The 25,519-nt window shown below is 43.9% G+C and overlaps 2 protein-coding genes across 5 annotated transcripts in view; both read left to right on the top strand.

Annotated features, from left to right (window-relative positions):
* The window catches only part of LOC112215001 (UHRF1-binding protein 1-like), a 48,668-nt gene extending 36,142 nt beyond the window's left edge, over positions 1 to 12,526 (top strand). The window contains exons 16-24 of one of the 4 annotated variants that reach the window (XM_042297893.1): positions 122 to 202; positions 648 to 802; positions 4,183 to 4,355; positions 6,143 to 6,293; positions 6,520 to 6,576; positions 7,777 to 8,033; positions 8,108 to 8,216; positions 10,748 to 10,896; positions 11,781 to 12,526. In XM_042297893.1, coding sequence (XP_042153827.1) covers positions 122 to 202; positions 648 to 802; positions 4,183 to 4,355; positions 6,143 to 6,293; positions 6,520 to 6,576; positions 7,777 to 8,033; positions 8,108 to 8,216; positions 10,748 to 10,896; positions 11,781 to 11,909 — 1,261 coding nt within the window. In that variant the 3' untranslated portion in view covers positions 11,910 to 12,526. The remainder of the gene's footprint in view (positions 1 to 121; positions 203 to 647; positions 803 to 4,182; positions 4,356 to 6,142; positions 6,294 to 6,519; positions 6,577 to 7,776; positions 8,034 to 8,107; positions 8,217 to 10,747; positions 10,897 to 11,780) is intronic. The other 3 variants (XM_042297889.1, XM_042297890.1, XM_042297891.1) reach the window with 3 other exon arrangements.
* Positions 12,527 to 17,279: 4,753 nt separating this feature from the next.
* The window catches only part of LOC112267806 (ankyrin repeat and sterile alpha motif domain-containing protein 1B), a 326,014-nt gene continuing 317,774 nt past the window's right edge, over positions 17,280 to 25,519 (top strand). Inside the window, 1 exon segment of the mRNA XM_042297888.1 lies at positions 17,280 to 17,991. Coding sequence (XP_042153822.1) covers positions 17,861 to 17,991 — 131 coding nt within the window. The 5' untranslated portion in view covers positions 17,280 to 17,860.

Here is a 25,519-nt window from a genome sequence, read left to right as displayed (position 1 = left end):
AGGTGTGCGTCGGTCTTTTTGTGTGTGTGTTTTTTTCTCTCACTGCTATTCTGTAGCTCAGTGTGTCCTCTGCTCTGACCCATGCGGGGTGTGTGTGTGTGTGTGTGTTTTCTCTACAAAGGAAAGGCAGTCTGTCAGTGGTTTCTGACCGGCTCAGCTCCTCAAACACCCGGTCCACCTCCCTATATTCTATTTCCAACATGTAAGACACGCTATGGGTCTGTCTGTGTGTGTCCGCATTCCTTTAAATATCTGTTACACGTTGTATCTGTATGTGTGCATGTAGAATTGTCTGTGGTTGGGTGTATATCTGTGGGAGTGTATGTGGGTCTGTATACATTTACACGCTGCAAGTTGGTGTGTGTACCCGGTGAATAGTGTGTGTAGCCTTTATCTGGTGACCAGTAGCAGATAGCCTTGGCTAGGTCAACGGTCTAGACCTGAGCCCAGTTTCCCAAAAGCATCTTAAGGCTATGTTCATTGTTAAGACCAGCTCAATGGTTCTGATGATGAACTCAGCCTTAAAATGCTTTTGGGAAACCGGGCGCAGGGCTATTCAAATCCAAGCCTTGAGGTCCACAGTACTCCTGTTTTTCTTTCCCCTCACTCTTCTCTCACACTCACTCTTGTTTGTTTGTGTGTTCCAGTGGGCGTCTGATGAGGGAGCGTTCCCAGTCCAGTTTCTCAGTGTCCTATAAGAACATGAAGAAGACTCCGTCTCTGCAGTCCTTGGACAACCTCTCCATAGACAGCTACCTGATGGAGGATGGAGAAACAGACACATACAGCCTGCTGGAGAGAGGTAGGAACCACACACACACACAGGGCCCTGGGTCCTAGACTTCCTGACGGGCTGACCCCAGGTGGTGAAGGAATGCAACATCACGTCCACCACTCTGACCCTCAACACGGGGGCCCCTCTGGTGCTCGGCCGCATCCTAAACTCCCTGTTCACCCATGACTGCGTGGTCATGTGCGTCTACATCTCATTCATCAGGTTTGCTGACGACACAACAATGGTAGGCCTGATTTTACTAACAACAATGAGGCAGCCTACAAGGAGGAGTTGAGAGCCCTGGTGGAGTGGTGCCAGGAAAATAACCTTTCCCTCAACGTCAACAAAACCAAGTAGCTGATCGTGGACTTCAGGAGGCCGCAGCGAGAGAACGCCCCCATCCACATCGACAGGCAGTGGATAGTCAACAGCTTCTAGTTCCTCACTGAAATGTGAAATGGTTCCTTCACACCGACAGTGTGGGGAAGATGGCACAACAAAGCCTCTTCAACCTCAGGATGCTGAAGAAATTAATCTTGACCCCTAATATGCTGATCAAACCAGCCGCGTTGCAAAATAAATGTTCATATACATGTTCAATCATTTCATCCACTGCTCGCGCACGTCAACAGGCGTCTGCCTACCAGGAATATAACTTGGCTCTATTTTAGAAGCTTGACTCGCTGCAAGTCCAGCCTCTCCTATCTACTCATTGGTTTTTAGGAGCATGGGTCGTGGGTGATTGAAAGATGAACTGAGGTCCACAATCCAGGCCAGTTGGTGGCGTTCATGCACCTTAAAGATGGTTGCCAACCGCAATATAAAATCCACAGAAGAAGAAAGATGAACAAGGAGAGACTAATCAAAGAGAAAAAGGGGAAACGAAGTTAGTTATCTGTGGATTCATTGTTGGAGTAGAGAACACACAATTTTGTATGACTCAAAATAGGTCAAAATTCTACAAAGAGCCAGCTCAAAAAAGGACCATATGCATTTCAGATAAAATAACAAGCCAAAGTTTATCTCCTAGGACAAATTAACTAGCAACAGCAAGCTAGCTAAATGTCCATGAATGTTTAATTTACGTTTCGACCTCTCCCCAAATTAATATAGTTTGTTCACAGTAGGTTTTGGTATTTTAACCTGTGTGTCATGAACGTGGCTGGTGGAGACCAAATCAACACGCGCGCACACAGACGATGAGCAAGTTTGGTTAGCTAGTAAGACCCTCACAAACTTCTACAGATGCACCATTGAGAGCATCATTACCTCATGGTACGGCAATTGCACCACTCGCAACCTCCAGGCTCTCCAGAGGGTGGTGCGGTCAGCCCAACGCATCATCGGGGGCATCTACAGCACCTGGTGTTTCAAAGGCCAAGAAGATCATCATTCTCCCCGCTACCATCTAGAAGATGGAGACCATGCAGGTGCATCAACACTGGGACAGAGAGACTGATAAACAGCTTCTATATCCAGGCCATCAGACTATTAAATAGTAATCACTAGCCGGCCTCCGTCCAGTACCCTGGCCTGAACATTAGACACTGTCACTAGCCAGCTAACAGCCAGTACTCTACCCTGCACCTTAGAGACTGCTGCCCTATTTACAAAATAATGTTTACATACTGATTTACCCACTTCATATGTATATACTGTATTGTAGTCATGGATCATCCTATATACGTATCTACTGCTGTACACACCTTTTCTATGAATATACTGTCCATACTGTTTATACACATGTTTATATTCCAGACTCCGGTCCGGAAGCTATTTCCTGCCATTCTATCCATTTTGCTGTGGGGTTGTGTGTACTGTATTCTCAACATAGCTCATTGATTGCGTACTTGTTTTACTGCATTGTTCGGAGCTACAGTTGAAGTCGGAAGTTCTTGTTCTTTCTATTCCATAGTTTGTCCAGGATATGGCAGTTGTGAGCTGATGTGCTCTATACCAGAATAAAGATGTCATCGCACTGTCAATTGTGTTTATTTTCAGCAAATTTAACATGTGTAAATATTTGTATGAACATAAGATTCAACAACAGACATAGACTGAACAAGTTCCACAGATATGTGACGAACAGAAATTGAATAATGTGTCTGTGACTAAAGGGGGGGGGTCAAAATCAAAAGTAACAGTCAGTATCTGGTGTGGCCACCAGCTGCATTAAGTACTGCAGTGCATCTCCTCCTCATGGACTGTGCCAGATTTGCCAGTGCTTGCTGTGAGATGTTACCCCACTCTTCCACAAGGCACCTGCAAGTTCCCAGACATTTCTGGGGGGAATGTCCCTAGCCCTCACCCTCCAATCCAACAGGTCCCAGACATGCTCAATGGGATTGAGATCAGGGCTCTACGCTGGCCATGGCAGAACACTGACATTCCTGTCTTGTAGGAAATCACGCACAGAACGAGCAGTATGGCTGGTGGCATTGTCATGTTGGAGGGTCATGTCAGAATGAGCCTGCAGGAAGGGGTACCACATGAGGGAGGAGGATGTCTTCCCTGTAATGCACAGCATTGAGATTCCCTGCAATGACAACAAGCTCAGTCAGTGACACACCGCCCCAGGCCATTATGGCCCTTCCACCTCCAAATCGATCCCGCTCCAGAGTACAGGCCTCGGTGTAACGCTCATTCCTTCGACGATAAATGCAAATCCGACCATCACCCCTGGTGAGACAACTTTGAAGAGCACTTTGGTGGGTTTGTGCCCATAAGCGCCGTTGTTGCCGGTGATGTCTGGTGAGGACCTGCCTTACAATAGGCCTACAAGCCCTCAGTCTAGCCTCTCTCAGCCTATTGCGGACAGTCTGAGCGTTGATGGAGGGATTGTGTGTTCCTAATGTAACTCGGGCAGTTGTTGTTGCCATCCTGTACCTGTCCTGCAGGTGTGATGTTCGGCTGTACCAATCCTGTGCAGGTGTTACACGTGGTCTGCCACGATCAGCTGTTCGTCCTGTCTTCCTGTAGCGCTGTCTTAGGCGTCTCACAGTACGGACATTGCAATTTATTGCCCTGGCCACATCTGCGGCCCTCATGCCTCGCAGCATGCCTAAGGAATGTTCATGCAGTTCATTTGTGTTCAATGTTCATTTTTCAGAGTCCGTAGAAAGGCCTCTTTAGTGTTTTAAGTTTTCATAACTTTGACCTTAATTGCCACAGGTGCATAATTGCCACAGGTGCATGTTCATGAATTGTTTATGGTTCATTGAACAAGCATGGGAAACAGTCTTTAAACCCTTTACAGTGAAGATCTGTGAAGTTTTAAGAATTATCTTTGAAAGACAGGGTCCTGAAAAAGGGACATTTCTTTTTTTTTGCTGAGTTTAGGTTTTTGTCTGGTATTTATCAATGTATTGGTAGCAGACCACCAATTGTAATTAATTCTGTGTCCACAGACGACGTGTCCATCTCAGGCTTTAAGGATGTGGTGAGGGAGCAGAGTGCCACAGAAATTGCCAAGGAGGCAGCAGCAGTAGCGGCCATGGGCACAGGGGAGCAGGACGGTGCTGGCTCACCAGATACTGTCAGTGCCACCTCCCAGAGCATCGACGAACCTACCAAAGACATGGTAATACACACATGCACAGGAAATGTATGCTCACATGCAGGCATGGACACATGAACAGACACCGTGCTGTACACACACATGCATATACGCACACTATACAATGCATTTGGAAAGTATTCAGACCCCTTGACTTTTTCCACATTTTGTTACGTTACAGACTTGTTATAAAATCGATTAAATAGTTTTTTCCCCCTCAATACCCCATAATTACAAACCAAAAACAGGTTTTAAGACATTTTTGCAAATGTATTAAAAATAAATCACATTTACATAAGTATTTAGACCCATTACTCAGTACCTTTTGGCAGCGATTACAGCCTCGAATCTTCTTGGGTATTTCGCGACAAGCTTGACCCACCTGTATTTGGTGAGTTTCTAACATTCTCTGCAGATCCTCTCAGGCTCTGTCAGGTTGAACAGGGAGTGTCACTGCACAGCTATTTTCAGATCTCTCCAGAGATGTTCGATTGGGTTCAAGTCCGGGCTCTGGCTGGGCCATTCAAGGACATTGAGACTTGTCTGAAAGCCACTCCTGTGTTTTCTTGGCTGTGTGCTTAAGGTCGTTGTCCTGTTGGAAGGTGAACCTTTGCCACAGTCTGAGAACCTGCTCCAGAGCACTCAGGACTTCATCAAGGATCTCTTTGCACTTTGCTCTGTTCGTCTTTGCCTTGATCCTGACAAGTCTCCTAGTCCATGCTGCAGAAAAACATCCCCACAGCATGATGCTGCCACAAACATGCTTCACCGTAGGGATGGTGCCAGGTTTCCTCCAGATGTGACGTTTAGTGGTCAGGCCAAGGAGTTCAGTCTTGGTTTCATCAGACCAGAGAATCTTGTTTCTCATGGTCTGAGTCTTTAGGTGCCTTTTGGAAAACATCAACCGGGCTGTCATGTGCCTTTTACTGAGGAGTGGCTTCCGTCTGGCCACTCTACCAAAACGACCTGATTGGTGGAGTGCTGCAGAGATGGTTGTCCTTCTGGAAGGTTATCCCATCTCCACAGAGGAAATCTGGGTTCTTTGTCACCCCCCTGACCAAGTCCCTTCTCCCCCGATTGCTCAGTTTGGCCATGCGGCCATTTCTAGGAAGAGTCTTGGTTGTTCCAAACTTCTTCTATTTAAGAATGATGGCGACCACTGTGTTCTTGGGGACCTTCAATGCTGTAGAACTGTTTTGGTACCCTTCCCCAGATCTGTGCCTCGACACAATCCTGTCTCAGAGCTCTACGGACAATCCCTTCGACCTCATGGCTTGGTTTTTGCTCTGACATGTCAACTGTGGGACCTTATATAGACAGGTGTGTGCCTTTCCAAATCATGTTCAATCAATTGAATTTACCACAGATGGACTCCAATCAAGTTGTAGAAACATCTCAAGGACGATCAATGGAAACAGGATGCACCTGAGCTCAGTTTCGAGTCTCATAGCAAAGGGTCTGAATACTTATGTAAATAAAATATTTATGTTTTTTATGTTTAATACATTTGCAAACAATTTTAAAAACCTTTTTTCTTTCATGAGGTATTGTGTGTAGATTGAAAATGTTTTATTTAATACATTTTAGAACAAGGCTGTAACGTAACTAAATGTGGAAAAAGTCAAGGTCTGAATACTTTCCGAAAGCATTGCATATATATATATATATATATATATATATGAGTACACATGAGCATTTTTCATTTCCTGAACTATCACTTTACCCCACTTTCTGAATTGATTGAATTAACTTACATTTTTATTCATTTTAGCTGACTCTCTTATCCAACTTAATGCCTCTCTCCCTCCCAGGTGTCGGTGCTGGTGCTGAAGGTGCAGTGTGTGTGTGGGGGGATGGAAGTGCGAGGGGAGAGCACGGCTGTGTCTCTGGAGGTGGGCTGCGTCAGACCCACACAGCTGGGAAACGTCAGCCTCCGACAATACCTCAGCAACCGCAGCCTGGGTGAAGACACACATAGACGCATGTGTAGACACACAAATGTGTATATGCTCATACGCATATATACATGCATGCATACATCTGGGCTAGTACACACACATTGCACTCACACACACTGCAGTTTGGCGATTCCCCAGTTTCTTGGAGTACTATCTATAGCTGGGTTATGTCCACACACTCCCACACACACTCCCAATTGACTTGGTTTACCCTTCCATAACTCTTGCAGGTATGGTACCCACTGCTCAGGGCAGCACTATTGTACCCCCTGCCCCAGGCAGCGAAGGTATGTGTGTGTGGAACATAAGCATGGGTAGGCAAATGCAAGCTTGCGCACAAGTGCTACTACCTGTTTGTGTGTCTCTGATTTAATCATTGGTATGAAATGACAGATAGTAATTTTGTATTTTTGCTCCACCAAGCATGCTACACAAGTTTGATTTACTATCCTTGTGGGGACCAAACAATTGATTCCCATTCAAAATCATATTTTCCCTAACCACAAACCCCTAAACCTAACCCTAATTGTAGCCAGCCCTGAACCTAACCCCTAAGCCCATAAATAGTGTTTTTCCTTGTGGGGATTGGCAACTTGTCCACACGATTTTCCTTGTTTTACTATCCTGGTGAGAACTTCTGGTTCCCACAAGGATAGTAAAAGAACACACACACAATGTGTGACTGCAATGTGTGTCTCAAGGGTATGTAACTCCTGTGTGTCTCTCAAGGGGTGTGTGTGTCTAACTGCTGCAGTGAGACGATGCATTAGCACTAATGGGGGTTTTGCTCCCATTACCAGCTACATTAAACCCAGTGTCGGTATGTGTTTTTGTGGCACCACAGGGTGTGTGCATGTCACCTCCAACGTGTGTGAATATTTAAGAGGGGTTGTTGAGGTCCATATTTAGCCCCAGTACTATGAGGCAGTGCTCGCTCGCTCGCTCAGCTCCGCCGCCTCCCTCTTTCACAGAATAATCCCCATCTCTCTCCTTCACTACCCCTCTCTCTCGCTCTCCTTTCCTACCTCGCTCTGTCTCACTCTCCTTTATCACTTTCTCACCATTTCTGTTTTTATCTCTTACCTTCTCTCACGTCTGCCATTTCCTCCCTCCATCTCTCCTTCCTTCCTGACTGAGGCAGTGACCGATGCGTTGTTGTAGTATTAATGTGTGTCTGCGTGGGTGCAGCTGCTGTGACACTTCACTGGCCTTTAAATAGTTGTATGGGATCAGTACCCCCACCCACCAGAAGGGCCCTTGCATTACAAATTAGTCACACCTTAGAAATGGATTCATAGACTGGCGTCAGCAGTAAGGCCTTGTCTGGTTGTATGCCTGCCGAGCGGACATCGCTGAGCCTTTTCTTTGAGTTGTGGTTGCAGTGATTCTGTTTGGCTGCAATACAATCTATGCCTTCTCTTTTTAATGGGAATTGATTGATTACTGCCTGATTATTCTCTCCTCTACTCTCCTCGTCCCCTCGCTAGGTGGTGGTCTGGAGGCCAATTCAGACGGGACCACCCATCTCCCGGAGGTCAGGGCTCGGCTGGAGAGCGGGCCCTGTGCTGCCACCCACTCCCCCCTGGCCGAGACCAACGGTTTCCTCCAGCTGCGTCTCCACGGCTACCGGGCCAGCTTCCTCATGTCGTCGCTAAGGAACCTGGCTCACTTCCTGGAGGATGACTCCGCCCCCCATGTCCTCCCGATGGAGATCAGCGTCAGGGACACACACATCGACCTGAAGGTGGGGATGAACACACACACATTAACCACAGACACATTAACCACAGACACATTAACCTCTGTCCCCTTCTGCAGGATGATGGTCTCCGTGACAACCCGTCTGACCCTGATACCACCCCCATCACCCTGCACATCGCCAACCTGCTCATCCACAGGACAGACGATGGAGCCTTTTCTATAGGGGGTGAGAGACACACACTGCCTCACTCACACACACACACTGCCTCACACATTCACTCATATACAGTTGAAGTTGGAAGCTTACCTTAGCCAAATGCATTTAAACTCCATTTTTCACAATTCCTGACATTTAATCCTAGTAAAAATACCCTGTCTTAGGTCAGTTAGGATCACCACTTTTATTTTAACAATGTGAAATGTCAGAATAATAGTAGAGAATTATTTATTTCAGCTTTTATTTCTTTCATCACATTCCCAGTGGGTCAGAAGTTTACTTACTCAATTAGTATTTGGTAGCATTGCCTTTACATTTTTTAAACTTGGGTCAAATGTTTCAGGTAGCCTTTTACAAACTTCCCACAATAAATTGGGTCGATTTTGGGCCATTCCTCTTGACAGAGCTGGTGTATCTGAGTTAGGTTTGTAGGCCTCCTTGCTCGCACTCGCTTTTTCAGTTCTGCCCACAAATGTTCTATAGGACTGAGGTCAGGGCTTTGATGGCCACTCCAATACCTTGACTTTGTTGTCCTTAAGCCATTTTGCCACAACTTTGGAAGTATGTTTGGGGTCAATGTCCATTTGGAAGACCCATTTGCGACCAAGCTTTAACTTCCTGACTGATGTCTTGAGATGTTGCTTCCATAATTTCCCCCTCTCATGATGCCATCTATTTTGTGAAGTGCACCAGTCCCTACTGCAGTAAAGCACCCTCGCAACATGATGCTGCAACCCCCGTGCTTCACGGCTGGGACGGTGCTCTTCGGCTTGCAAGCCTCCCCCTTTTCCTCCAAACATAACGATGGTCATTATGGACAAACAGTTCTATTTTTGACCAGAGGACATTTCTCCAAAAAGTACCATCTTTGTCCCCATGTGCAGTTGCAAACTGTAGTCTGGCTTTTTTATGGGGGTTTTGGAGTAGAGGCTGCTTCCTTGCTGAGCGGCCTTTCAGGTTATATCGATTTTTGGACTCGTTTTACTATGAATATAGATACTCTTGTACCTGTTTCCTCAAGCATCTTCACAAGGTCCTTTGCTGTTGTGGGATTGATTTGCACTTTTCGCACCAAAGTACGTTCATCTCTAGGAGACAGAGATATCTCCTTCCTGAGCGGTATGATAGCTGCGTGGTCCCATGGTGTTTGTACAGATGAACGTGGTACCTTCAGGCATTTGGAAATTGATGAACCAGACTTGTGGAGGTCTACCATTTTTTTCTGAGGTCTTGGCTGATTTCTCTTGATTTCCCCATGATGTCAAGCAAAGAGGCACTGCGCTAAAAGGTAGGCCTTGAAATATATCCACACCGCCAATTGACTCAGGCTAATTGACATCATTTATCGGAAGCTTCTACGGTCATGATATCATTTTCTGGAATTTTCCAAGCTGTTTAAAGCCACAGTTAACTTAGTGTATGTAAACTTCTGACACTGGAATTGTGATACAGTGAAATAATCTCTGTAAACAATTGTTGGAAAAATTACGTGTCATGCACAGAGTAGATGTCCTAACCGACTTGCCAAAACTATAGTTTGTTAACAAGAAATTTGTGGAGTGGTTGAAAAACAAGTTTTAATGACTCCAAACTAATTGTATGTTAACTTCCAACTTTAACTGTATATACAGTCGTGGCCAAAAGTTGAGAATGACATAAATATACATTTTCAGTCTGCTGCCTGTGTCTTTAGATATTTTTGTCAGATGTTACTATGGAATACTGAAGTATAATTACAAGCATTTCATAAGTGTCGAGGCTTTTATTGACAATTACATGAAGTTGATGCAAATTATTATGAAGTTGATGAGTCAATATTTGCATTGTTGAGCCTTGTTTTTCAAGACCTCTGCAATCAGCCCTGGCATATTGTCAATTAATTTCTGGGCCACATCCTGACTGATGGCAGTCCATTCTTGCATAATCGATGCTTGGAGTTTGTCAGAATTTGGGTTTTTGTTTGTCCACCCGCCTCTTGAGGATTGACCACAAGTTCTCAATGGAATTAAGGTCTGGGGAGAACAATGATTCTAAGCACCACCCTCCGTTTGAAGCTTCCAGTCTGTTATTCAAACTCAATCAGCATGACAGAGTGATCTCCAGCCTTGTCCTCGTCAACACTCACACCTGTGTTAATGAGAGAATCACTGACATGATGTCAGCTGATCCTTTTGTGGCAGGGCTGAAATGCAGTGGAAATGTTATTTGGGGATTCAGTTCATTTGCATGGCAAAGAGGGACTTTCCAATTAATCTGATCACTCTTCATAACATTATGGAGTATATGGAAATTGCCATCATACAATCTGAGGCAGCACACTGCCTCACTCTCTCACGCGCACTCTTACGCGTGCACATAGTCTCACACATTCACTCATACACAAACACACACTGCCTCACTTATATACACACGCACACACACACCCTCCTGCACACTCCGCCCCAACACCGTCTATTTTCATCATCATACAATGACATGCCTTTCAAGTTTATTTCTACCTTTCACCCACTCCCTGCCCACCTTCTTCTCTGTTGTCACAGTGGAAAATGCGTCTGAGGCGGGGCCTAAGAAAGAAGTCCAATTGATTGACAGTGGTCTGTCTCCAGTCTCTGAGAGTGTGGTCAGCAGCACTCTCAAGGCCACACAGACCCACGGCCCTCCTAGCACAACCCCCTCCAACAAAGAACAGGTGAGTAGTCCACACACACCACCCACTCATCCAGGGCCTAAAATGAACACCCGCCACCTGCCAAATGAGGGTTGATTTTTGATTTGTCAGGTAAGAATGTTTATTTACACCAGCCATGTTGGCGGGGGGTCAGGGCTCCACAGTGCGAGCATTTCACTCTCATTTATGAATAAAAATAAGCAAGTATGATCACATGTAAAATAAATACTGCAATATTTGTTTTCAAATTATTTCCACCGTTTTGTTTCATAGCTTGTAAATGAATCGCACAAAGTTAAAACTGCAAATCCTATGTAGCCTATTCCACTTTGCGCTGCAACACTGCGCATGTGAAGTGCTGAGTGAAATATACAATTTTTAGAAGCGCTACGCACAGGCATAAAAGTTGGTAAAATTGACTTGAAACAAAAGTCTACTGAAGTGACACGGTGTTGTGTTTCTCGGCTATTTACATTGTTTTGTTCACTAGCTGGGCTGTTTTTCCATGTTTGCGTTTCAACTGCTCGGGAAGCGAAGATGACGCTTCCACTATTCAGACTCGATCTCACAGCCATAAACATGACTGGAGTAGCGTTACCATGGTAACCTCCGGCCCTTAAAGGGGCAGGTGAAAATCTTTGTCTCATCTGTGATATTTTGTGTGTACTCAAGTCACAAATTCAATTAAACAATATTCCACATTACTTCTTTCTAGTAATGCATTTGTTTTGGATACATTACAAACCGCGCTTTTTGTTTTGTGTAATTTTAGCGGGGAGAAAATATTTTGGCTGGTAAAAAATCTGACTGGCTGGTGGACCAAAAATAAAATGTTATGCCCTGCACTCTTTCATAGGAATTTAACCACCACGCTTATCAACACCATCTTTTCTGTTTACTCCTAGCTGCTGATAGAGGAGAACGAGTGTTTGAAACTGGAGCTCTCCAAAGCCAAGATGGCTCTAGCTGAGGCCCAAATGGAGAAGGACTCCCTGTTGCACCGCATGAAGAGTCTCAAAGTGAGCAACAGCTAGGGTAGGCCACCAGAGGCCCAGTGACCACTCTTCATAGTGCTGCATTTCACCACTGGGGGGAAGCAGAGGAGAGAGGGGGTGCTGGATACTGGAGCTACTTGATATAGCATCACACAAGTATTATTCAAGCATCAGCCAGGTCATTCAAGCCTGTTCTTATGAAGAACAGGTCACCTAAGAACTAGACCACACACACACACAGTCCATGAAGTCTACTCCTTAACACACACACACACACGCAGTCCCTGAAAACCAGAGAGGGGGTCTACTTTTTCACTTCAGCCTACCTACCACCCTCATCCCTACCCCCAGTAGAGGAACTGGAGAGTGGACAGTGTTAAGACTTTCATCCCCTCCTCGATACAGTGCTGCCGTGTCATCCCTGGGCTGGGACTAGGACTGCAGTACACATGCTTGTTTTACGTGATTGTTGTGCTTGTTTTGAGTTGCTCTCTTTATGCAGTAAGTTAATGTTCAGTCTCTCCAGTAATCCGACTCTGCAAGCCAGAGCAGCCTCCTAAATATGGGAGTGTAAGGAGGGATGAAGGGGAGAGGGGACGAATCTAAATTAAACAGCCCTCAAGTGGAATGGAGGGGCTAGGGAGGTGGGGTGGGAGTCCTGAATGTTAGTCTCGGGGGGACGTTGCCCTCCCGAATCGATACCTTCTATATGTAATATGACCTTTGATGGGAGGGGCTTGCCTGGGTGGGGTGAGACACTGAATGTCATATCTTTGGAGGAATGTCTTAAAAATAGACTTATTTTGCACTGCGCTGAAACCGAACATGTAATTTGGTGCTTATGAAAAAAAATGTATCTAGCGCTGAACCAATTGTATTTGGTGTGTGTATGGTAATGTACTTATGATGGGCAAAGCGTACACAATGTTTTCTACAGAATTCTGAATGGTTGTGCAGTGTGTTCAACATGTATTTTTCATGTAACTAAAACAAGCATTTCATTTAATTGAAAAAGAAAATATACAATTCTATATTTTCATGTACTTTTCTTCCATTCCATCTAGTTGATGTCTGCAATACAATGCCCATCATGTCCCACTGCACTGTTTATTCCCCACTATTTTTCTACATGTAAATAGCTAGTTGTGTGTCCAGCACTTTTGAACTACATTCACTGTAAATACGATCCCTGTACGAAAGCATCGTCCAATCCGGTTGAGAACACTATTCTGTCATCTCTCGAACATCCAATGAGTGGAAAGAACACTAATATGGAGAGCAATTACCATCTCTTTTCTCCTATGAGGATAAGCCTGGGGTGTATTCATTATTTGGATTCCTTTACAAAAATGTATTTTCTGTTCAAAACGTTTTGCAACTAAACACATTTACTCCAAACGGAAAATGTTTTGCAACGATTGGACAAATTCAGGTAGGTCCCCCCTCGTTGGATCTGTTTGCTTCCGTTAAGTTCCTAGAGTAAATTGTTTCCGTTGCGAAACATTGTTTTGCAAAGGTCTGCGACTAATGAATACAGCTCTTGCCTAGCCTCTGCCGAGCCCAACACCGTACGATCAGGTTTTAAGGGGAAATGGAAAGAGCCTGTGACGCGACTTCCACTTTTGGACATTAACAAGGTGACGCTCCATCTTCTCCTCCACATGTACTGGATTGGTTGAATGTTGCAGAAGATAACCTCCCTGACTCCTCCCCCCTTCTCGTCAAGATTTGTTGTAAAGGATCCAGTTTCAGGCATTTATTTTACGCCTGCTACGTTAGGTAACTCCTCCCAGTGCAGGAGGGGAAACACAGGCATGTGCTTTTCTGTGCGTGCATTCTATATTTGCATAATTATACATGTGTAGTTTTCACCCACGTGACGTCGTGCCCATATCTGCTGCACCATGCTTGTCTGTTGGGGAAGCCTTGGAGTGTTGTAGGATAGAGCTTGATTTCCCCTTTGGAACATGCTTTTGGCTCACACACAATTCAGTCAGAAGGCAGTTCTGTCTGAAGCATCACGTCTTACACAGGGACGTTTCCAGTAGTAGCATGAGATTTGCTGATGGATTACAATGGCTTGCCTCTCTTTAAAGGTGCAGTCTGCAGGTTCTCTGTCCCGTATGGCAATGAGATCAAGTAAAAACACAACTACCCTAAAACAAAACCGAAGAAGGTAAAGGTAGTTCTGTTTACACCAACGATGGCAACTGGTCTTTCTTTGGTTTTCACTGGCAGGCTCACTCGAATGACCCCATCCTAGTCCTTCAAAAAGGGCACAGTTTGGGAATACATACTTTTCTACTTTAAAGTCCTTAACTATCCAAATTGTGGACCTAGCTCAGCCTAGGCCTAGTTCAGTCCAGCTGAATGTCTTTCCAAGCTGTGCTGTCTGCGCTCTGCCTTGATACGATGCAGGTTCACTTACCTGCTCAACACTGACAACTTGAATGGCTGGTAGGATTTGAATGCTTGATTGTACTTTAAAGGCTGCCCTCCCCGGAGTTAACTTTCTCATCCACTTCCTGGTCCAAATGGACCCGCCCCCTCATTACAATAGCTCCTCCCTTGACCTGCTCAGCCGCTCCTCTCCTGGGAGCTCCGCTTCCTGAGAACCTGTGTACAAAAAGAAAATGATTTGTAATATTTGTCTGTCGAAGCTGCTGAGCTACTGATGAAAATAAAAAGGTATCCAATAATTGTCTTTCTCAGTTGTCATACTGTTCTACTTGACTTCCTTGCACTTGTCTGTTCTTACTAGCAATGATTATGCTGATCGCTTCTCTATTGAGGGAACTTTTACTTACAATGATTGTGATGTGGTTGTTTTACCTATCTACCTTAAAGGGCAATTCCAACCTCATTTTCATTGTCTTCAGCACAATACCAGTGTCTGCCTATTTGAAAATGGCACATTTCTATGCCCAATGACATCAAAAGTAAATACATTTTAAAAACAGTGATTTTCAAACCTGTGTAGACACGTATGTTGATGGCAATAATGAATATGAGGTCCCTCTGGAGGGGGGGGGAAGTATCAGATAAATGATCAAAATGTAAATCTTATGAAACATGGTGCACACCCAAGGTCATCTGTCTTTCTAGTGAATTGTGGGGGGTTTAAACCTGGTGCATCTGGACAAGGGAACTTCCACCAGTCCACTAATGGGACAGAGCAAACACTTCCATGGGAGGAGTGGATAGAGGAAGCTGCTGAAAGTATCAGACATTGACAAGGGATTGAAGACCAAGTGTCTACCAGTAGAGGGCACTGAGGAGTAAAGGGAACACAGCGAAAGGTCTGCCACATAAATAGACAGGAGGCCAGGCTCATTCTCAATACGTATTCGTGACTCCTCACATCCTAGGCCAGGAGTAATCAAATCCTCCCCTGGTAGTCCAGAGTGCTGCTGTTTTTTTTGTTCTACCTGAGAATGAATAGCACCACCTGGTGTCCCATGTCGAGCGGAGAAAAAAGCAGTGGAACTGGCTTCGAGGTCCAGATTTAAATTTGAGGATTCTAGAGTATCGCCTGGCCTCATTCTCAAACGTATTGAAGGGGATGGTCCAAGATCCCTCCACTCAGGCCTTCTCCAGTGTTTTTTGAAAAGGAATTGAGGAAAGATTAACTGAAAAGGAGCCAGAGAAGGCATCTCAATGGCTCTGGCTTAAGTGGGAGGAGCAGTGGACAAGCCACCTGATTGGGCCAGATCAACACGATGGCCGCACCCTTCAGAAGGTGTCGTGGACCGCACCGAAACACCTTATGAAGAAGGGACTTCCCCTGATGAGCGAAGAGCAACAGAAACCACTGTCTGCAGATCAGAAAAATGGCCCTGTGATGTCGGCCATATTAAATGTGCTAGACTGCTTATAGTTAATTGTGGTCAGGTCTTTCGAATCCGAGTAGTCAAGGAGAGGACATGGATGGATTGAGACAGAGCCCTTACTGTCCACTGTTGTGTATGCTGCCAACGTCCTTGATGAAGACAGAAAAGCAGTCCAAGTCTGACATCTACCGGTAGGTATGGGTATTGACTGTAGGTTCCCCTGTTGTCACCCAGAGCCACATTCAATAGTCAAATGTTGCAGATAGAAATGCCATGAAAAGCCAAGGTAACTCCTTATGGTATGTTTCAGAGTTAAACTTAGTTTTTTATAGCATATTTTGATCTGAATGTTCCAAAAACGTTTTGCCTTGCTGAATGCGCCCCTTGCTGTGGTTTTGTCATATAATCCAGTTCAAAATCAGAAAGGAGAAGAGTAGAAAATGAAAAAAGACTTAGCATTTAATAGGTTTGACTCGTTTTGAAGCACACATTTCTCCTCTCATCTACCAATGAAATGACCGAACGACAGCTAAACAATGGAGTGAAACAAAGACTGTCTTGTATGTGTCTGTGGTTCTGCTATGGAATAGATTTGGCTTATGAGATCAGCTTCGCTGCTCTCCCCTGACAGTCAGATTGTAGTATCTCTATCCAACACCCGATGGGGCTGCAGCTGCTTCTCTCTCTCTCTCTCTCTCTGGCAAGGAGATTCCTCTCCTCACTCTTGTTTAGTAGGCTATATGAAGTCCTACTCTCTATGGTTTTCTCCATCACCCTCCTCTCAATAGGACGTTCTTCTCTTCCCAGCAAGACAGGAAGCAATGCACTGAGCTCACATCAGAGGTCCAGACAGGGGCCAGGGCACAATCACACAACTGTGTGTGTGTGTTCCTTAATTTACAGCATTGTTACCAAAATAGTGAAATCGTTCCTAATTAACTGATAGTGAACTAGTCAATAACTCTGTATTCTCTGCAGGTCACCGAGTGGCAGTCTAAGACGCTTCTAGCACTGAGATCCAGTGTCACTACAGACCCTGGTTTGATCCCGGGCTGTATCACAACCGGTCGTGATTGGGAGTCCCATAGGGCGGTGCACAATTGGCCCAGGGTTGTCCGGTTTAGGGGAGGGTTTGGCCAGAGTAGGCCTTCATTGTAAATAAGAATTTGTTCTTAACTGACTTGCCTAGGTAAATAAAGTTTAAATAAAACATTTAAAAAACTTCTGGCAAGGCAGGAAGAGATTGACAAAGGGGGTGTGTCTCAATCCAAGCCTGTCAATGGACAGAGCAGACCTTCAAAAAACATGGGTCTCTTGCTTGTTTTGTCACACAAACAGGTGGCATAGACCAAGGCTGCTATTATTTTCACTATATATTTGTTTTACAGCATCCACTGATTTATGTATTTTGGACGGTTATCTTGATAAACCAATAATAATGAAATGTGCACCCCTTATTCGCTCAATAGTGGAATATGCAAATCGATATTCCTCCTAAAGCCGACTGCTATCCGAATATAGGAGCCTTTTTATATAACCTGTGACTTTCTTAAATTAGCAAATAAATAACAAAGCCTTTTCGCCTCCGGTTGGTGCTGTAACCCGCCATCCACGCCCATACGGTACAACGTTGTATTAGACAGGATACCATTAGGCACTCTGGTGAGTGCGGTTCGAAGAAAGTGGAGAACTGAGAAAGAAAGAGGGAGCGATTGGGATGCTACAATAACAGACAGATATACAACGAGAGGACACGACACAGCGTGTTTGTTGGGCTACACGGAGAGAGAAGAGAGGAGAAAATAGCCGAACGGAGAGAGAAGAGAGCGAGTGGCGGTCTGGGTTTGGCAACCGGCTTGTTCTTAGTTCCCTCGAGCCAGCTGCAGCAGGCAGCACCGTGCAAAATGCGCTATTTACGGTTCTTCATTCCTGCGTTCGGTTCGACAATGGACTCGTTCTGCAACTGAGTCTGCCAACCTTGCAGCACACCGCGGACGGTAACCTACCCATTTGAGGGAACGCTTACTGCAACATGCAGTAAAAAGAACACACAGATGTTTTTTCACAAGATACAGTGAAGGGGGATCCCCACCGCCGTTATTCTCTTTCTACATACCGGTTTTGGATTAGAAATCCGGGATTATAAGAAATTCGGTCGGGATGGGGAAGGAACAAGAACTACTAGAAGCGGCCCGGACCGGGAATGTGGTCCTGGTGGAGAAATTACTGAGTGGGAAAAGGGGAATCCTGGGGACAGCCTCGGGCTCCATACCTCTGCCAAACCTACTGAGGTAAACGAAGTCGTCAACATACATGTTCATGTCATATGATGATTGCCTTGTTGATACTACTATTGACATACTTATGGTCTACGTTGAAAAAGACGGGCTGTTGCGCCAAAGTTGGAGCATAGCACTTTTACGCAAACTGACATATCATGAGACCAATTACTTTATGTGAATTCAGGAATGCCAGAGGCAGGCTCTGCTAAAGCCTGGTTGTAGTCTTTGTGTCCGAGAAGGGGATTTGCGTATAAACTCGGCGCACAAACTGTGCATAAGATTGGCTACATCAATCTTGACAGCTGTCAAATTGTTGTGCACTTTTACACTGACCCTGGCTATACATTATAATGATGCATGGTTTTGTCTGAAGGTGGTGTTGCCAGCAATGACCTGTAGCCTAATACGCATGTTGATGTTACATTGTAGATATATTTGTCAATTTCACCCTGGTCTCAGCGCAATTAGTATGGTTTGGGACGTTCTTTTGAGTCCCTCCATTTAGTAGGATATGTTACGTTCTCCAATCCGTATGATATGTTCCAAATCAAATGGCATTAATTTCTGTCTTAAGTAACCAGACCATTCTTCCATGCAGTATCATACGACTTGGAGGTACCCCAAAATATGTCTACTATGTTACGTCTAGTCGGAGCAACCAGCATGAATATTTGGCATTGATCAGTAGCCTAAACACTCAGTGTCTGTTGAAGGCCTCATGGTGTGTAGACCTATGCCAGTGTGCCGTCATTGATACATTGAATAGGCTACTATTAAATCACCATAACATAGTCCAAGTGTTTGTGATATGTTGCTGAATGGCTGGCGGTATGTTATGCTGTAAACTTATAAAAGGATAGTCTTTCAGGCCAAAACGGAACCTTGTAGCCTCGTATAAAGACAACTATAGACTGTGAGAATAGTCCCTTTCCTCCAGGCCTCTCCTTCCATCTCTATCAGTAAAGAAGAGAGGACAGATAGGTGATCAGTTAGATCAAAGGACCGGGCGTACGGGAGGAGCATCACCTCAGGCCGTGCAGCAGTGCTTTGCTTTTACAGCCGTGTTGAGGTGCACTGATGGGAGAGAGTGAGGAACAAGACAGTTGAAGATGGGAAGGGCGTACGCCTATGAAGCAAGAGAGAATTGGAAGCAAGAGGGAGGGGGAGCATGGGAACTGTGTTTGTGCGCATGCTTAAACTGCACGTGAAGAGATGGAGCTAAAGGGTAGGCTTGTACATCACCATGACAACAGCCTCCAGGAACAATAAAAACACCAATATTTACATCTTACAGTTAAATTTGGAAAAGGAATCAAACAACAATATGTACATATCACCTGCCATGTAGTACAGTATTTTGAAGTTTCATTTTGTACCAGTCCCACAAGACTGCTGGCATCACATAGTTCACATATACTAGCTGTACACGGTCGTAGTTCATATATACTAGCTGTACACGGGCATAGTTCATATATACTAGCTGTACACGGGCATAGTTCACATATACTAGCTGTACACGGTCATAGTTCACATATACTAGCTGTACACGGGCATAGTTCATATATACTAGCTGTACACGGGCATAGTTCACATATACTAGCTGTACACGGTCGTAGTTCATATATACTAGCTGTACACGGTCATAGTTCACATATACTAGCTGTACACGGTCATAGTTCACATATACTAGCTGTACACGGTCGTAGTTCATATATACTAGCTGTACACGGTTGTAGTTCATATATACTAGCTGTACACGGTCATAGTTCACATATACTAGCTGTACACGGGCATAGTTCACATATACTAGCTGTACACGGTCATAGTTCATATATACTAGCTGTACACGGTCATAGTTCATATATACTAGCTGTACACGGTCATAGTTCACATATACTAGCTGTACACGGTCATAGTTCACATATACTAGCTGTACACGGTCATAGTTCACATATACTAGCTGTACACGGTCATAGTTCACATATACTAGCTGTACACGGTCATAGTTCACATATACTAGCTGTACACGGTCATAGTTCACATATACTAGCTGTACACGGTCGTAGTTCATATATACTAGCTGTACACGGTCATAGTTCACATATACTAGCTGTACACGGGCATAGTTCACATATACTAGCTGTACACGGTCATAGTTCACATATACTAGCTGTACACGGTCATAGTTCACATATACTAGCTGTACACGGGCGTAGTTCACATATACTAGCTGTACACGGTCGTAGTTCATATATACTAGCTGTACACGGTCATAGTTCACATATACTAGCTGTACACGGTCATAGTTCACATATACTAGCTGTACACGGTCATAGTTCACATATACTAGCTGTACACGGTCATAGTTCATATATACTAGCTGTACACGGTCATAGTTCACATATACTAGCTGTACACGGTCATAGTTCATATATACTAGCTGTACACGGTCATAGTTCACATATACTAGCTGTACACGGGCATAGTTCATATATACTAGCTGTACACGGTCATAGTTCATATATACTAGCTGTACACGGTCGTAGCTCACGTTAGAGGCCGACTGATCATGATTTTTCAACGCCGATATCGATTATTGGAGGACCAAAAAAGCCGATACCAATTAATCGGCCAATTTTTTTATTATTTTATTTATTTGTAATAATGGCAATTACAACAATACTGAATGAACACTTATTTTAACTTGATGTAATACATATATAAAAATCAATTTAGCCTCAAATAAATAATGAAACATGTTCAATTTGGTTTAAATAATGCAAAAACAAAGTGTTGGAGTAGAAAGTGAAAGTGCAATATGTGCCATGTAAGAAAGCTAATGTTTCAGTTCCTTGCTCAGAACATGAGAACATATGAAAGCTGGGGGTTCCTTTTAACATGAATCTTCAATATTCCCAGGTAAGAAGTTTTAGGTTGTTGTTAATATAGGAATTATAGGACTATTTCTCTCTCTACCATTTGTATTTCATATACCTTTGACTATTGGATGTTCTAATAGGCACTTTAGTATTGCCAGTGTAACAGTATAGCTTCCATCCCTCTCCTCGCCCCTACCTGGGCTCGAACCAGGAACACATCGACAACAGCCACACTCGAAGCAGCGTTACCCATCGCTCCACAAAAGCTGCGGCCCTTGCAGAGCAAGGGGAACAACTACTCCAAGTCTCAGAGCGAGTGATGTTTGAAACACTATTAGCGCTCACCCCGCTAACTAGCTAGCCATTTCACATCGGTTACACCAGCCTAATCTTGGGATTTCATAGGCTTGAAGTCATAAACAGCGCAATGCTTGAAGCACAGCGAAGAGCTGCCGGCAAAATGCACTAAATTGCTGTTTGAATGAATGGTTATGAGCCTGCTGCTGCCTACCACCGCTCAGTCAGACTGCTCTATCAAATCATAGACTTAATTATAACATAATAACACACAGAAATACGAGCCTTTGGTCATTAATATGGTCGAATCCGGAAACTATCATTTTGAAAACAAAACGTTTATTATTATCGCATATACCCTGACTCTGCGTGCAATGAACGCAAGAGAAGTGACACAATGTCACCTGGTTAATATTGCCTGCTAACCTGGATTTCTTTTAGCTAAATATGCAGGTTTAAAAATATATACTTCTGGGTATTGATTTTAAGAAAGGCATTGATGTTTATGGTTAGGTACACATTGGAGCAACGACAGTCCTTTTTCAGCAAATGCCACCGCATCGATTATATGCAACGCAGGACACGCTAGATAAACTAGTAATATCATCAACCATATGTAGTTAACTAGTGATTATGATTGATTGATTGTTTTTTAAAAGATAAGTTTAATGCTAGCTAGCAACTTACCTTGGCTTCTTACTGCATTCGCGTAACAGGCAGGCTCCTCGTGGAGTGCAATGAGAGGCAGGTGGTTAGAGCGTTGGACTAGTTAACTGTAAGGTTGCAAGATTGAATCCCCGAGCTGACAAGGTAAAAATCTGTCGTTCTGCCCCTGAACAGGCAGTTAACCCACCGTTCCTACGCCGTCATTGAAAATAAGAATGTGTTCTTAACTAACTTGCCTAGTTAAATAACGGTATAAAAAACAATTGGCCAAATCGGTGTCCAAAAATACCGAGTTATGAAAACTTGAAATCGGCCCTAACTAATCAGCCATTCCGATTAATCGGTCGACCTATAGTTCATGTGTACAGTTGATTATGTTAACTTCTGCATGTATCAGGGCCTGGTTTTATGTAGAGGCACAGTAATGATGAAGATGGATTTGTGACTGTAGGTCTATTATGTAAACAGGCAGTTATTACAGTGATGACTAGCGTTACCACATGACAATAATGCTCGTCCATTACAATATGTGGGAAATGATGAGGATGATTGTGTGATGAAAGAAGGAACATTTTTAAAAGCCAACACATGCCAGATATGTTGAACACTCTAGCTACACAGGAGAGTCAAGTACTGGTTGTTGTCGGTGCTCGCTATCTTTACTCCTGGTTCTAGTGGCTACTGTCACTGAAGGGGTTCTACAATTGCACAAACAGAGAGAACCCCCTTTGATCAGTGTGTGGCTGAGAGTACAGTATGTCATCCTGCTCCACAAACAAACAGTGCTGAAGTGATGTGAGAAGAGGTGGTGATTCTCAGAGGGGACACACACACACACACACACACACACAGCAGTGATCTGCTCAAGGCTTCAACACAAGCAGCAGAAAACACAAAAAATAAACGCAGGGGAGGCTTGTCTCTGTTGCTCTGTGCCAATTTAAACAGAGAGATTGGAGAGACATACTGTGTGCGTGTATTTTCTGTGTTCTGTTGCTTGTGTTGGAATCTTAAGTATATATATATATATATATATATATATATATATATACACACACACTACCGTTCAAACGTTTGGGGTCACTTAGAAATGTCCTTGTTTTTGAAAGAAAAGCATAACATTTTTTGTCCATTTAAAATATCAAATTGATCAGAAATACAGTGTAGACATTGTTAATGTTGTAAATGACTATTGTAGCTGGAAATGTTTTAATGGAATATCTATGTAGGCCCATTATCAGTAACCATCACTCCTGTGTTCCAATGGCACGTTGTGTTAGCTAATCCAAGGTTGTCATTTTAAAAGGCTAACTGATAATTAGAAAACCCTTTTGAAATTATGTGAGCACAGCTGAAAACTGTTGTTCTAATTAAAGAAGCAATAAAACTGGCCTTCTTTAGACTAGTTGAGTATCTGGAGTATCAGCATTTGTGGGTTCGAAAGCAGGCTCAAAATGGCCAGAAACAAAGACCTTTGTTCTGAAACTCATCAGTCTATTCTTGTTCTGAGAAATGAAGGCTATTCCATGTGAGAAATTGCCAAGAAACTGAAGATGTTGTTACAACGCTGTGTACTACTCCCTTCACAGAACAGCGCAAACTGGCTCTAACTAGAATAGTGGGAGGCCCCGGTGCAAGAGGACAAGTACGTTAGTGTCTAGTTTGAGAAACCGACGCCTCACAAGTCCTTAAATGGCTTCATTAAATAGTACCCGCAAAACACCAGTCTCAACGTCAACAGTGAGGAGGCGACTCCGGGATGCTGGCCTTCTAGGCAGAGTTCCTCTGTCCAGTGTCTGTTCTTGTCCCCATCTTAATCTTTCCTTTTTATTGGCCAGTCTGAGATATGGCTTTTTCTTTGCAACTCTGCCTAGAAGTCCAGCATCCCGGAGTCGCCTCAACACTGTAATTTCACACACACAGAGATGGTGATTGGTCCTCGCTCATTTTCCCAGTATGTATCGGTCTATGAAGACCAGAGAGGAAATAACACAAAATGCTGTTTATTTTCTGTAATAGTTTCTAACCACAACACTCAGAATTGGTCTTATTATAACACGTAGAATCAGTAATAAATGTCACTTTTTCCCACCACAGCAGCACTCATGGTGTAGTGGACCACTAGACTGAACCGCTAGCCTTGGCAGGCCAACACAGATATGTGTGTGTGTGTGTGTTTCCTCAACCGCCTAGTCTGGGACGACCACCTCTGACGCGTGTGTGTGACTAAACCAACCATATGGGAAGACCACCTCAGGTGTGTGTGTAGGAGGGGTGTAAACAGACCATCCATAAAGATAGAGGATGGGGAGATGTAAAGGAGTAGTCTGGAGGAGGGGTAGACGTGGGTCAGGGGTTAACTGTGGAGAATGTAAGTGGGATCACACACACACACACTCTCTCAATTCAGTTTCAATTCAATTTAAGGGCTTTATTGGCATGGGAAACGTATGTTTACATTGCCAAAGCAAGTGAAGTAGAAAATAAACAAAAGTGAAATAAACAAAAAAAATTAACAAGAAACATTACACTTACAAAAGTTTAAAAAAATAATAAAGACATTTGTTATATTCATTATGTCTATATACAGTGTTGTAACGATGTGCAAATAAAGTACAAAAGGGAAAATAAATCAATGAATATGGGTTGTATTTACAATTGTTTGTTCTTCACCTTTTTTTGTGCCAACAGGTCACAAATCTTGCTGCTGTGACACACTGTGGTATTTCACCCAATAGATATGGAAGTTTATCAAAATTGGATTTGTTTTTGAATTTTTTGTTGATCTGTTTAATCCGAGGGAAATGTGTCTCTAAAATGGTCATACATTTGGTAGGAGGTTAGGAAGTGCAGCTCAGTTTCCACCTCATTTTGTGGGCAGTGTGCACATAGCCTGTCTTCTCTTGAGAGCCAGGTCTGCCTACGGCGGCCTTTCTCAATAACAAGGCTATGCTCACTGTACATAGTCAAAGCTTTCCTTAAGTTTGGGTCAGTCACAGTGGTCAGGTATTCTGCCACTACTCTCTGTTTCAGGCCAAAAAGCATTTGTTTGCTCTGTTTTTTTTGTAAATTCTTTCCAATGTGTCAAGTAATGATTTTTTTGTTTTCTAATTGTGTTGCTGTCCTGGGTCTCTCTCTCTCTCTCACATACGTACTCCTCACTCAACATAACTCTTGAGATTTGATTAAGTTTCCTTTAGTTCTGTGAACATTAGAGAGACGGTGTGTGTATTTACCCTGTGTAACAGTACAAACCGTTAGGACATTCCAGAGCTCACTGTGTGTGGCTAAGAAAACGCATTGTAAAACATTCATTACAGATAACAAGCATTCCACAGCCCACTCATTTAAATATATTACAGCTGCACCATCGAGAGCATCATGATGGGTTGCATCACTGCCCGGTATGGCAAAAGCTCTGCCTCCGACTGCAAGGCACCACAGAGTGTGTATGGCACAGTACATCATGGGGTTAAGCTGCCTGCCATCCAGGACCTGTATACCAGGCGGTGTCAGAGGAAGGCCCTAAAAATTGTCAAAGACTCCAGCCACCAAAGTCATAGACTGTTCTCTCTGCTATCGCACGGCAAGTGGTACCGGGGCACCAAGTCTAGGTCCAAGAGGCTTCTGAACAGCTTCTACCCCCAAGCCATAAGACTGCTGAACAATTCATCAAATGGCTACCCAGACTATTT

The sequence above is a fragment of the Oncorhynchus tshawytscha genome, linkage group LG15 (genome assembly GCF_018296145.1).
Source record: "Oncorhynchus tshawytscha isolate Ot180627B linkage group LG15, Otsh_v2.0, whole genome shotgun sequence".
In the NCBI taxonomy this organism is placed as follows: Eukaryota; Metazoa; Chordata; class Actinopteri; order Salmoniformes; family Salmonidae; genus Oncorhynchus; species Oncorhynchus tshawytscha.
This window is presented reverse-complemented; position numbering and strand designations above follow the sequence as displayed.